This window comes from Coregonus clupeaformis, chromosome 31 (assembly GCF_020615455.1).
Source record: "Coregonus clupeaformis isolate EN_2021a chromosome 31, ASM2061545v1, whole genome shotgun sequence".
Taxonomy (NCBI): domain Eukaryota; kingdom Metazoa; phylum Chordata; class Actinopteri; order Salmoniformes; family Salmonidae; genus Coregonus; species Coregonus clupeaformis.
In genome coordinates this window covers 8,876,687-8,891,959 of record NC_059222.1, presented here as the reverse complement: position 1 = coordinate 8,891,959, position 15,273 = coordinate 8,876,687, and the positions used below count along the sequence as shown (strand labels likewise).

Below are 15,273 nucleotides of genomic sequence, written 5' to 3'. Positions count from 1 at the left end.
TCCGGTTTAGTGCAACACTCCAAATTATTGCATATATCAGAAGGAGGCTACTGTAATTTACAGTAGCCAAATATGCAGCTTCAGCATCAGATACTCTCTATTTTTGATGGCCACCTTTATGTGACTAATAGAACACACACAGTAATATCACAATCCGTACAATCACACTCTTACAGATACAGATGTAGGATCTTCATTTGATCACTCTTTTGTTGCTGTGAATTTTCCTGCACAGAAGAAAATCCAAACTTGTAGTGTATTCAAGGTTTAAAAATGCTTCTAAAGTTTGTAATTTCCACTTAAAAATGTTAGACTTGATTTGCCCAAAACAAAAAGTGTATCAACCCCTACAAAGTATGTAAATTAATTATGATCCACATTACAATTCACATTTCCTGTTGCTGCAGGATTATTTTCCTGCTGTATCAAACTGGCTCAAATTAAGATACGGCATCTGAAATGTGAACACACACACACACACACACACACACATATATATATATAGGAAACAAAACAACAAATAAAATACAGAAAATGCATAATAAACATAATATACATAATACTACATAATCTCCTGCCTCTGCCTCACGCTTCAGAAACAGGAGATGGCTCCAGCTCATACAAGCCAAAGATTTGTGCAAGGCCACCCACCAACATAATACAATGCATAATACAATGCAAAATACAAAACAAAATACATCAAAATTGTCTGTGTCTCTTCACAGTCCCCATTGTGCCGTAAGGTGTTCTTTTATCTGTTTTTTTTATCTGCTTTTATTGCTAGCTTGAGTTACCTGGGGTGGCAGAGAGTTACATGTAGTCATGGCTCTGTTTAATGGTCACCACAATGTTTAGAAAACAAGCCATGTATTGTACAGCACTGTACTGTGGATCTCACACATTGTCTTCGCCAACGTAAAGTATGACTACTGCAAAACCTATGAATTGACGCTATACAGCAGCTATACAGACTCCTGATTAGTGCACACTTACTGGACAAGTGTACACTTGGAATAAGTGCAGGGAAAGGTATCTGCATAGTCCGGTTTAGTGCAACACTCCAAATTATTGCATATATATCAGAAGGAGGCTACTGTAATTTACAGTAGCCAAATATGCTGCTTCAGCATCAGATACTCTCTATTTTTGATGGCCACCTTTATGTGACTAATAGAACACACACAGTAATATCACAATCCGTACAATCACACTCTTACAGATACAGATGTAGGATCTTCATTTGATCACTCTTTTTGTTGCTGTGAATTTTCCTGCACAGAAGAAAATCCAAACTTGTAGTGTATTCAAGGTTTAAAAATGCTTCTAAAGTTTGTAATTTCCACTTAAAAATGTTAGACTTGATTTGCACAAAACAAAAAGTGTATCAACCCCTACAAAGTATGTAAATTAATTATGATCCACATTACAATTCACATTTCCTGTTGCTGCAGGATTATTTTCCTGCTGTATCAAACTGGCTCAAATTAAGATACGGCATCTGAAATGTGAACACACACACACACACACACACACACACACACACACACACAGATATATATATATATAGGAAACAAAACAACAAATAAAATACAGAAAATGCATAATATACATAATATACATAATACTACATAATCTCCTGCCTCTGCCTCACGCTTCAGAAACAGGAGATGGCTCCAGCTCATACAAGCCAAAGATTTGTGCAAGGCCACCCACCAACATAATACAATACATAATACAATGCAAAATACAAAACAAAATACATCAAAATTGTCTGTGTCTCTTCACAGTCCCCATTGTGCCGTAAGGTGTTCTTTTATCTGGTTTTTTAATCTGCTTTTATTGCTAGCTTGAGTTACCTGGGGTGGCAGAGAGTTACATGTAGTCATGGCTCTGTTTAATGGTCACCACAATGTTTAGAAAACAAGCCATGTATTGTACAGCACTGTACTGTGGATCTCACACATTGTCTTCGCCAACGTAAAGTATGACTACTGCAAAACCTATGAATTGACGCTATACAGCAGCTATACAGACTCCTGATTAGTGCACACTTACTGGACAAGTGTACACTTGGAATAAGTGCAGGGAAAGGTATCTGCATAGTCCGGTTTAGTGCAACACTCCAAATTATTGCATATATCAGAAGGAGGCTACTGTAATTTACAGTAGCCAAATATGCAGCTTCAGCATCAGATACTCTCTATTTTTGATGGCCACCTTTATGTGACTAATAGAACACACACAGTAATATCACAATCCGTACAATCACACTCTTACAGATACAGATGTAGGATCTTCATTTGATCACTCTTTTGTTGCTGTGAATTTTCCTGCACAGAAGAAAATCCAAACTTGTAGTGTATTCAAGGTTTAAAAATGCTTCTAAAGTTTGTAATTTCCACTTAAAAATGTTAGACTTGATTTGCCCAAAACAAAAAGTGTATCAACCCCTACAAAGTATGTAAATTAATTATGATCCACATTACAATTCACATTTCCTGTTGCTGCAGGATTATTTTCCTGCTGTATCAAACTGTCTCAAATTAAGATACGGCATCTGAAATGTGAACACACACACACACACACACACACACACACACACACACACATATATATATATATAGGAAACAAAACAACAAATAAAATACAGAAAATGCATAATATACATAATATACATAATACTACATAATCTCCTGCCTCTGCCTCACGCTTCAGAAACAGGAGATGGCTCCAGCTCATACAAGCCAAAGATTTGTGCAAGGCCACCCACCAACATAATACAATACATAATACAATGCAAAATACAAAACAAAATACATCAAAATTGTCTGTGTCTCTTCACAGTCCCCATTGTGCCGTAAGGTGTTCTTTTATCTGGTTTTTTAATCTGCTTTTATTTCTAGCTTGAGTTACCTGGGGTGGCAGAGAGTTACATGTAGTCATGGCTCTGTTTAATGGTCACCACAATGTTTAGAAAACAAGCCATGTATTGTACAGCACTGTACTGTGGATCTCACACATTGTCTTCGCCAACGTAAAGTATGACTACTGCAAAACCTATGAATTGACGCTATACAGCAGCTATACAGACTCCTGATTAGTGCACACTTACTGGACAAGTGTACACTTGGAATAAGTGCAGGGAAAGGTATCTGCATAGTCCGGTTTAGTGCAACACTCCAAATTATTGCATATATCAGAAGGAGGCTACTGTAATTTACAGTAGCCAAATATGCAGCTTCAGCATCAGATACTCTCTATTTTTGATGGCCACCTTTATGTGACTAATAGAACACACACAGTAATATCACAATCCGTACAATCACACTCTTACAGATACAGATGTAGGATCTTCATTTGATCACTCTTTTGTTGCTGTGAATTTTCCTGCACAGAAGAAAATCCAAACTTGTAGTGTATTCAAGGTTTAAAAATGCTTCTAAAGTTTGTAATTTCCACTTAAAAATGTTAGACTTGATTTGCACAAAACAAAAAGTGTATCAACCCCTACAAAGTATGTAAATTAATTATGATCCACATTACAATTCACATTTCCTGTTGCTGCAGGATTATTTTCCTGCTGTATCAAACTGGCTCAAATTAAGATACGGCATCTGAAATGTGAACACACACACACACACACACACACACACACACACACACACACACACACATATATATATATATAGGAAACAAAACAACAAATAAAATACAGAAAATGCATAATATACATAATATACATAATACTACATAATCTCCTGCCTCTGCCTCACGCTTCAGAAACAGGAGATGGCTCCAGCTCATACAAGCCAAAGATTTGTGCAAGGCCACCCACCAACATAATACAATACATAATACAATGCAAAATACAAAACAAAATACATCAAAATTGTCTGTGTCTCTTCACAGTCCCCATTGTGCCGTAAGGTGTTCTTTTATCTGGTTTTTTTAATCTGCTTTTATTGCTAGCTTGAGTTACCTGGGGTGGCAGAGAGTTACATGTAGTCATGGCTCTGTTTAATGGTCACCACAATGTTTAGAAAACAAGCCATGTATTGTACAGCACTGTACTGTGGATCTCACACATTGTCTTCGCCAACGTAAAGTATGACTACTGCAAAACCTATGAATTGACGTTATACAGCAGCTATACAGACTCCTGATTAGTGCACACTTACTGGACAAGTGTACACTTGGAATAAGTGCAGGGAAAGGTATCTGCATAGTCCGGTTTAGTGCAACACTCCAAATTATTGCATATATCAGAAGGAGGCTACTGTAATTTACAGTAGCCAAATATGCAGCTTCAGCATCAGATACTCTCTATTTTTGATGGCCACCTTTATGTGACTAATAGAACACACACAGTAATATCACAATCCGTACAATCACACTCTTACAGATACAGATGTAGGATCTTCATTTGATCACTCTTTTGTTGCTGTGAATTTTCCTGCACAGAAGAAAATCCAAACTTGTAGTGTATTCAAGGTTTAAAAATGCTTCTAAAGTTTGTAATTTCCACTTAAAAATGTTAGACTTGATTTGCCCAAAACAAAAAGTGTATCAACCCCTACAAAGTATGTAAATTAATTATGATCCACATTACAATTCACATTTCCTGTTGCTGCAGGATTATTTTCCCTGCTGTATCAAACTGGCTCAAATTAAGATACGGCATCTGAAATGTGAACACACACACACACACACACACACACATATATATATATAGGAAACAAAACAACAAATAAAATACAGAAAATGCATAATATACATAATATACATAATACTACATAATCTCCTGCCTCTGCCTCACGCTTCAGAAACAGGAGATGGCTCCAGCTCATACAAGCCAAAGATTTGTGCAAGGCCACCCACCAACATAATACAATGCATAATACAATGCAAAATACAAAACAAAATACATCAAAATTGTCTGTGTCTCTTCACAGTCCCCATTGTGCCGTAAGGTGTTCTTTTATCTGTTTTTTTTATCTGCTTTTATTGCTAGCTTGAGTTACCTGGGGTGGCAGAGAGTTACATGTAGTCATGGCTCTGTTTAATGGTCACCACAATGTTTAGAAAACAAGCCATGTATTGTACAGCACTGTACTGTGGATCTCACACATTGTCTTCGCCAACGTAAAGTATGACTACTGCAAAACCTATGAATTGACGCTATACAGCAGCTATACAGACTCCTGATTAGTGCACACTTACTGGACAAGTGTACACTTGGAATAAGTGCAGGGAAAGGTATCTGCATAGTCCGGTTTAGTGCAACACTCCAAATTATTGCATATATATCAGAAGGAGGCTACTGTAATTTACAGTAGCCAAATATGCTGCTTCAGCATCAGATACTCTCTATTTTTGATGGCCACCTTTATGTGACTAATAGAACACACACAGTAATATCACAATCCGTACAATCACACTCTTACAGATACAGATGTAGGATCTTCATTTGATCACTCTTTTGTTGCTGTGAATTTTCCTGCACAGAAGAAAATCCAAACTTGTAGTGTATTCAAGGTTTAAAAATGCTTCTAAAGTTTGTAATTTCCACTTAAAAATGTTAGACTTGATTTGCCCAAAACAAAAAGTGTATCAACCCCTACAAAGTATGTAAATTAATTATGATCCACATTACAATTCACATTTCCTGTTGCTGCAGGATTATTTTCCTGCTGTATCAAACTGGCTCAAATTAAGATACGGCATCTGAAATGTGAACACACACACACACACACACACACACATATATATATATAGGAAACAAAACAACAAATAAAATACAGAAAATGCATAATATACATAATATACATAATACTACATAATCTCCTGCCTCTGCCTCACGCTTCAGAAACAGGAGATGGCTCCAGCTCATACAAGCCAAAGATTTGTGCAAGGCCACCCACCAACATAATACAATACATAATACAATGCAAAATACAAAACAAAATACATCAAAATTGTCTGTGTCTCTTCACAGTCCCCATTGTGCCGTAAGGTGTTCTTTTATCTGGTTTTTTAATCTGCTTTTATTGCTAGCTTGAGTTACCTGGGGTGGCAGAGAGTTACATGTAGTCATGGCTCTGTTTAATACTGTGTGTTTCCCAGCCTCTGTTATGAACCTGTGGACTGTGAAGAGATCTCTGATTGCATGTCTTGTGTGGTACTGATGAGTGTCCGAACTGTGTGCCAACTGCTTGAACAGACAGTTCAGTACCTTCAACACATCAACACATCGCACAAAGACCAATAGGGATGCAGTCAATCAGGAGAGATTGACATGCATGTTACTGACAAGTGCAATACGTGCTGCTCTGTTCTGGACCAACTGCAATTTACCTACTGTATGTCCCTCTTTGTCGCACATGACCACACAATTGGGCAGTAGTCCAGGTGTGACCAAACTAGGGCCTGTAGGACCTGTCTGGTCACCTGAGATGTCAAGAAAGCAGAGAAATGCCTTATCATTGACAGACCTCTTCCCATTTTAACAACCGTTGAGTCTATATGTTTTGACCAGAACAGCTTGCTGTCTAGGGTTACACCTAGCAGTTTAGTCTCCTCAACTTGCTCAATTGCCACATTATTCAATAATAGATCTAAATGAGGTTTAGTGTTGAGTGAGTGATCTGTCACAAAAACAATGTTTTTAGTTTTGGAGATATTTATCACCAGCCTATTACTAGTAAAAAAACATGACTGGAGCTCTATGTTAAGGGTGTCAGTTATTTATTTTAGTGTCGTAGCCGGCATGTAAACTGTTGAGTAATCAATGTACATAGAGAAACAGGCTTTATTCAAGGTCAGTAAAAACAGAAAATATTGGCCCAAGCCGGCTTCCCTGCGGTACACTACTCTCAACTAAATTTGCATTAGAGAGGATTCCATTAAAGGAAACCCTCTGTGTTCTATTAGATATGTAACACTCAATCTATGATAAAGCAGAGGATGCAAATCAATTATATCAAAAGCTGCACTGAAGCCTAACAAAACAGCTCCCACAATCTTCTTACTATCAATTTCTTTCAGCCAATCATCAGTAATTTGTGTCAGTGCCGAGCGTATTGAGGGCCCTTCCCTATAAGCATGCTGAAAGTCTGTTGTTAATTTGTTTTCTGTAAAATGACTTTGTATTTGGTCAAAAAGTTTGCTAAGCACTGGTAACAGGCTGATTGGTTGGCTGTTTGAACCATTAAAGGGTGCTCTGCTATTCTTGGGCAGTGGAATGTCCTTGCCTCCCTCCAGGCCTGAGGGCACACACCATCTTCTAGGCTTAAATTGAAGATGTGACAAACAGGAGTCGTAATGTATTCCGCTACCAACCTCAGCAATTTACCATCCATGTTGTCAGTACCAGGTGGCTTGTCCTTATTTATATATAGCAACAATTGTTTCACCTCTTCCACCCCCACTTTGTGGAACTCAAAACTACAGTGCTTGTCTTTCATTATTTGGTCTTTATGCATGAATATGAAGGCTCAGCGTTTGTTAATCTTGTCAACAAAAAAAAATATTAAAGTGGTTGGCAATATCAAAGGGTTTTGTTATGAACAAGCCATCTGCCTCAATGAAGGATGGAGCCGAGTTTGCTTTTTTGCCTAGAATTTCATTTAAAGTAGTCCAGAGCTTTTTACTAGCATTCTTTATATCATTTATCTTTGTTCCGTAGTATAGTTCCATCTTCTTGTTTAGTTACGTGATTTCTCAATTTACTGTATGCCTACACAGTAGCCTGTTGGTATATGTGGGCGATGTGCACAAGACAGAAAAGAGCTCTCTCTCACACACACACACACACACACTTCATGTTGCCATGACAAAGTGAAAGCATGAGAACAGGCAATCAGTAGCTGAATCCTGGAGAGGAGGAGGTTTTCCCCTCAGAGAGAGAGAGATAGACACAGCTCTTAAACACCAAACCAAACAAACACTGAATACCACATGCAGCTAGATATGAAGCCAAGCACTAAGCATGGGATACATGTGTACAGTGAGGGAAAAAAGTATTTGATCCCCTGCTGATTTTGTACGTTTGCCCACTGACAAAGAAATGATCAGTCTATAATTTTAATGGTAGGTTTATTTGAACAGTGAGAGACAGAAAAACGCATGTCAAAAATGTTATAAATTGATTTGCATTTTAATGAGGGAAATAGTATTTGACCCCCTCTCAATCAGAAAGATTTCTGGCTCCCAGGTGTCTTTTATACAGGTAACGAGCTGAGATTAGGAGCACACTCTTAAAGGGAGTGCTCCTAATCTCAGCTTGTTACCTGTATAAAAGACACCTGTCCACAGAAGCAATCAATCAATCAGATTCCAAACTCTCCACCATGGCCAAGACCAAAGAGGTCTCCAAGGATGTCAGGGACAAGATTGTAGACCTACACAAGGCTGGAATGGGCTACAAGACCATCGCCAAGCAGCTTGGTGAGAAGGTGACAACAGTTGGTGCAATCTTCGCAAATGGAAGAAACACAAAATAACTGTCAATCTCCCTCGGCCTGGGGCTCCATGCAACATCTCACCTCGTGGAGTTGCAATGACCATGAGAACGGTGAGGAATCAGCCCAGAACTACACGGGAGGATATTGTCAATGATCTCAAGGCAGCTGGGACCATAGTCACCAAGAAAACAATTTGGTTGTTATTCTGTCTCTCACTGTTCAAATAAACCTACCATTAAAATTATAGACTGATCATGTCTTTGTCAGTGGGCAAACATACAAAATCAGCAGGGGATCAAATACTTTTTTCCCTCACTGTATATCACTCCCACTTACATGTATCATATGTACTGTGCTGCTGTTACACTGTCAGTTTCTTCAGCATGTACATGTTCGTACTGTACTGCTACTGTTTCAGCAGAGATTAAGCAAAAGTCCAGATAGAGAACTGTTGTATTCGTGCCGCGATTCATGGAATTCAGAAACAGCGTGAAGGTGAGTCATTCAATACTCCATTCAGACCTCAGAGGCACAAGTAGAGGAGTACAGATACAAACAGTAATGCTCTCATACTGCAGAGTGCTTCATGTGCTGTGCTGTTACTACCTACAGACCATGTGAATGTGTAGTGCTGTTACTGTACTCCCCTTGAACTCAGCCTTCCACTGGGCCGACTCGTCATGCTGATGGACAGGCTGACATCAATGGATGAGATTGAGATGCTTACTGACTGCATGTGTGTCGAGGTGGGATGGTACTGCAAGGTCACAGACTTACTGTGTGTGTGTGTGTGTGTGTGTGTGTACGAACGTTCATGTGACTAAAATGTAATTGTTAGTCTCCTGGGTTCTCTGTTGTGTGTAGATTAGAGCCAGATCAGAAGCAACTATTGAGCCATTCTATACGGTGGAACACAGTGGAAATTGAAGATTGCTGTTTACAGTGATGTATGAAAAGTGTTTACTCCTCTCACAACATTCATCCTGATTTAACCTCTGACTATGGTGTTCTGCTAAAGTGTGTGTGAGTGGGCTTGAAGGTGTGGTGTGACTGCAATCAGTCATTCTCCCTCTCTCTCTTTCTCTCTCTCTCGCTCTTTCCCTCTCTGTGTCACAGACCCTGCATCAAGGATACATTATTAATTAGTCCCAGCTCTAGCTGCCTGTCTGACAGGTATGAAGTTACCAGGTTACAGGTGCTTTGATCGCCCTGCCACTCTGACAGCCCAAAGAGATGAAACCTGTCTGAATCAATAGGCGCTTGTTGCTGAAATGGCTCCCCTTCCTCTGTCTGTCTCTCTGTCACGGGAGGAAGACAAAAGGGTGATGTCGCCGCTGCCTTAAGTAAATAAGACCGCTGCCGCTCTCTCCTCTCGCTTGGGCGGCGCAGCATTTAGCGCTCTGTAGGGCTCTCTGTTTGATTCTTAGACTGAAGCTAGACGAAGCTCCTCGGAGTCGGTTGGGAATATGAATATGAGGACTGGGTAAATCCTCCGATCAGACATACAAAGCTATTTATTTTCTGCTCTCTGTCTCATTCACTCTTTCCCTCTGTATTTGCTCTCTATCTGCTCTCTCCCTTTCTTTCATTTTTCCCTCTTGCTCTGCTCTCTCTATGTACTGTATCTCCTTCTCATGCTCTCTCTCATGCTCTCGCTCTCTCTCTCTCTCTCTCATGCTCTCTCTCTCTCTCTCTCTCTCTCTCTCATGCTCTCTCTCTCTCATGCTCTCTCTCTCTCTCATGCTCTCTCTCTCATGCTCTCTCTCTCTCTCTCTCACTCTCTCTCTCTCTCTCTCTCTCTCTCTCTCTCTCATGCTCTCTCTCTCTCTCTCTCTCTCATGCTCTCTCTCTCTCTCTCTCTCTCTCTCTCTCTCTCTCTCTCTCTCTCTCTCTCTCTCTCTCTCTCACGCTCGCTCTCCACGCCTTCTCTCTTGCTTAATCCGGCTTTCGAGGGACGTAGTCTCTTATAAAGTATCACTTTACCTTGAGTAAGATGGCAATTAATGTTCATCTCCATTACAGTAGGAGGATGGTTCCAAAGGAGAGCTTGCTCTTTTCTTTTTTTACTGTCATTATCACCAGAAAAAAGACACTATCAGACCGGTCATGTATTTACTCTATAGAAACATCAATATTACCAATGGTTCATTATTTTGGCCCATGGTGGGCCGACACTGCGACAATGTAGCCACGCTTGCTGGGTTATGATACAAGGCATGTGTATTGTAAAGTGAGAACAGCTGTTCATAGATGTGTAATATGTCACCACAAGTGACACACCTAATATTTTAGTGTTATTGACATATAACTACAATGGTTAAATGTCACTATCTTGACTTATTGTAATGAGACCATGTTGGTACCAAAGCCCTCTAACATTACTCCATTTTGTGTCTTGTCTCTACAGAGGGAGGTCAGATGAACAACGTAGGTCCAGGTCCCACCATGGGCCAGCCACACCCCTACCCTGCTCTGAGCCAGCTGGCCCACGTCTATGAACAGCAACAACCTGGGAAGGAACTCAACAAGTACGCCTCGCTCAAGCTCGTAGGTGAGTGTCTGCTCTATCAGCTTTGTCCTGCTTTGTCGACGCTGTCTGTGTCTGTAGAGGCCCGGGTTAGACTAAATTAGTAAGTAAGCCTAGGACGAGTAAGCCTTGTTCAAGCCAGAATGGCCCAATGACTAAGCTTGATCAAATACCATTTCTATATATCACCATTGTGTATACACTACATTTCATAAAGGGTTTCTGTATACTGCCCACTTTCGCTGGAACTAAAGACCGATGGTGTCTAATGTAAAAGTCTCACAGTCATAATCAAAAGCAGAATCAACTTGTTTAGCGATTGACATTCTATACATTCCTTTCACTGATGCCATATTTGATGTCTAAACCACTTTTCAATTTCAATACCATAATACCATACGAGCAAAGCAAACAACAACTTTTTTGAGTAGAAGTCGTGCTGTCTTCTTCTTTAGTATGCTAAAGGCAGCTCCCCCAGAAACAAAATGATGGGATCCATCTGGCTCTGAGTACTGTATAATCATAGTCGCTACCTCTGGAAAAACACAACATTGCGGGAATGCAAAATACCCACATCTCTCATTGAGATATTAAATGTAGGAGTAAAGCTCTTAATTTTAAATGCAATTCCCAATCCATCAATTTACCATTCAGTCCCTGACTTATTTTGAACAGATTGTTGTGATTGTTTACACAAAGGCACTCCATTATGCTGGAGCATTCAGAGGGAGTAGAGAAGATGAAGTGTTTTTCTGTTTTGTGTTTATGCCACACAGTTTATATAACCATTAGCTATTCAATCTGAGACAATTAAGAACAGGAAATGTTGACTGATATGGCCCATATCTCCTATGTTTGACTACTGAGCCACATCTATTCAGCTTGGGATTCATGAGGCTATCTGCATACTGGAGTAGGTCCATAATAACAGCAATCTTCTTAGAGAGAGACCTATATTTGCTTATATCTTCCTCCTCCTCCTCTCCCCCCTCTCATTTTCCTCCCCTCCTTCCCATCCTCCTCCCCCACTACCTCCAAGCCTAATCTCAATGTGATTCTCCTTTTCTCATCTTCACCTTTCCGCTCCCCAGGACTCTATCTGATTTAATGTCTGTAATCGAGGGTCTCCCACCCCCTGTATTCAGAGCATTGACTACAGCCTAACTGATAGCTTCTCATTCTAGAGGCGCTCTCCAATGAGATGGCACGGAAATGATTTTAATCTGCTTTAGAGAGCAATGGACGCATAGTCCCAAGAGGCCATCTCCATCTCTTGGAGTCATGAACTGATGATATGCACGTGGCGACGCAGAATAACGAGGGCAGCCGAGCGGGACAGAAAGAGAGAGAGGGAGAGAGACAGAGACAGAAAGAGAGAGAGGGAGAGAGACCGAGACAGAGAGAGAGAGGCACAGAGACAGAGACAGAAAGAGAGAGAGGGAGAGAGACAGAGACAGAGACAGAGACAGAGACAGAGACAGAGACAGAGAGAGAGGGAGAGAGAGAGACAGAGACAGAGAGAGAGAGAGAGAGAGGGAGAGAGACAGAGACAGAGAGAGAGAGGCACAGAGACAGAGACAGAAAGAGAGAGATGGAGAGAGACAGAGAGAGAGGCACAGAGACAGAGAGAGAGAGAGGGAGAGAGACAGAGACAGAAATAGAGAGAGGGAGAGAGACATAGACAGAGAGAGAGAGGCACAGAGACAGAGACAGAGAGAGAGAGAGAGGGAGAGAGACAGAGACAGAGAGAGAGGCACAGAGACAGAAAGAGAGAGAGGGAGAGAGACAGAGAGAGAGAGAGAGTGAGAGAGGCACAGAGACAGAGACAGAAAGAGAGAGAGGGAGAGAGACAGAGACAGAGAGAGAGAGGCACAGAGACAGCGATGATAAATAGTGCCTTCATTTGAGCTGTGTTATTGCATTTATCTGAACTTTAACTGAGCACTTTGTCTTCTCTCCTCCATATTGCTCTGCCCTTATTCCAGTCATCACAAGTGGCCTAAAGGAAAGAGAGAAACACTCTAGTCTGAAACCACAGTGTTGTTTTCCCCTTTTATTCACATTCCCAATGGTAGCTACAGAATCCTCAGGCTGAGAGCTGATAAGCCACAATTCTGCAAATCAATATCTATCTGCAATGTCCCCAAGCGAATCTATAAGGTCACACTATTGGATTTTAAAACCAGACATGGAGAGACGAACTAATAAAAGGGACCCAGTACCCAAAACGTAACCCTGAAGACGGTTTGGATATCTCTATCTTTCACTGGAGCAAATGGCCAATTACAGTATATTGCATTGCAAATACATTTGTGTCTCACTACTCCACCACCCCGATACCGTAGAGACCGAAAGTTAGGCTATGTCTGACTTGGCATTTCTCAGATACTATTGTAGCCTAATTGGAGTTGACACATAATTTACTCCCTACAGTCCCGACGAGCATCCACATTTGAAATGTTTCTGTATGTCTGTGGCCTTTTGTGACGGAGGAACTTACACTGTCTATCTGTAGTCACACATTTCCCTATGAATGTGTGTGTGCCATTGAGCTGACTGTTGCTAGAATGATTTATCTGTCGCCTGACTGAGTTTGATCCCAGAGACGGTTTACTTGCAGCCAGGCAGGCAGGCAGACGCGAAGCGAGCTCACCGTTCACAGTCCCTCACCATGCTCGCCTGGCTCGTTTTCCTGCACTGGAAGGAGAGCAGAGCGATAAACTAGATGTATAGTTGCAGCGGCAAAGCAAACTCCCCTAGTGTGTTAACTTTATCTTCAAGGATGTGAAAAGTGACAGGTCATCCACCATAACCTGAGAGTCACACAAGGATGCTCATTGCTCAACAGCTACGGCTAACGAGTAAGGAGTGAACTGGGGAATGTGAATCACCCATTAAAGAGGACACATTTCTCAGTGATAAGAGAGATTACAGATTGCCGACATGAACGACAGAGAAATTAATGAGGTCAATTTAACGTGACTGAACTGAATGATGTAGGCTAGCTGGAGGTCACAGGTCTTGGGAGACAGGAAGCATCTGCGGCAGAGTATGCTATAGCCTAGATAACGTTCACCTGCCTAGAAGTGTCCTCATATCAATTGATCAGCAGAGTTCAATTTAAATTCTCCTCATTTACAGCATTAACAGTACCTGTGTAGAAGTAGTAGACTGCAGTGTCTGTATGCTATCACAGGGTTTGAACCAAGGCAATATGTGTTACATTGAGGGTTGGAGGCTGTCTGGGTGATTCCAGGAGCGTTGGAAAGGTTGAGCGAAATATAATTCCTTCTGAGCAAGTTTCTCCTCCAGCAGGGTGAAGTAAAAAACATGTTTTATTTCAGGAAACTAACATTCGTAATAAAGTTTGGCATGTGATGAATGTAGCCTGAATGGCATGGCTGAAGTATGTGGATTCCTTATGATCTGAACAATGCTCCATGTTTGTTTTCGTATTATAACGACACAGGATGAGACCCAGATGCAGACACAGGAGGCAGATCGTTCGTGTCTCTGATATGTCTTAAAATACAAGGGGCAGGCAAGAGGCAGGTCAAGGACAGGCAGAAGTTCGTAAACCAGGTCTGAGTCCGAAAGGTACAGGGCGGCAGGCAGGCTGGAGGTCAGGGCAGGCTGAATGATCAGGCAGGCGGGCTCAGTGTCAGGGCAGGCTGAATGGTATAGCAGGCGGGCTCAGTGTCAGGGCAGGCTGAATGGTATGGCAGGCGGGCTTAGTGTCAGGGCAGGCTGAATGGTATGGCAGGCGGGCTTAGTGTCAGGGCAGGCTGAATGGTATGGCAGGCGGGCTTAGTGTCAGGGCAGGCTGAATGGTATGGCAGGCGGGCTCAGTGTCAGGGCAGGCAGAAAAGGTCGGAACCGGGAGGACTAGAAAACAAGGACTAGGAAAAAACTGGAGTACGGAACAACACGCTGGTAGGCTTGACGAGACAAGACGAACTGGCAACAGGCAGACCGAAAACACCAGTATAAATACACAGGGGATAATGGGAACAAATGGGAGACACCTGGTGGGGGGTGGAGACAAGCACAAGACAGGTGAAACAGATCAGGGTGTGACAGGTATGGTATTACAGGAAAGAACCAGAGTTAAAGGTAATGGTAAGTGCACAACCAGCAAAAACTTGAAATGTTGACCTTGTAAATAAAGAGATTACTTTTGGGAGCATATATAGGCTACCAAAGGTGCTATAGGGCCGTAGTTACTGTAGTGTTATAAACTACAAAACCTCCTAAACATGTGCATCTGCCTCTATCCCCATGCAG

General features: G+C 41.3%; 1 protein-coding gene across 1 annotated transcript in view; it reads left to right on the top strand.

Moving 5' to 3' along the window:
* Positions 1–15,273, top strand: part of LOC121547033 (protein shisa-9A-like) — a 51,414-nt gene that overhangs the window by 32,846 nt on the left and 3,295 nt on the right. Inside the window, exon 3 of the mRNA XM_041858130.2 lies at positions 10,870–11,013. Within this exon, the coding sequence (XP_041714064.2) occupies positions 10,870–11,013 (144 nt within the window). The remainder of the gene's footprint in view (positions 1–10,869; positions 11,014–15,273) is intronic.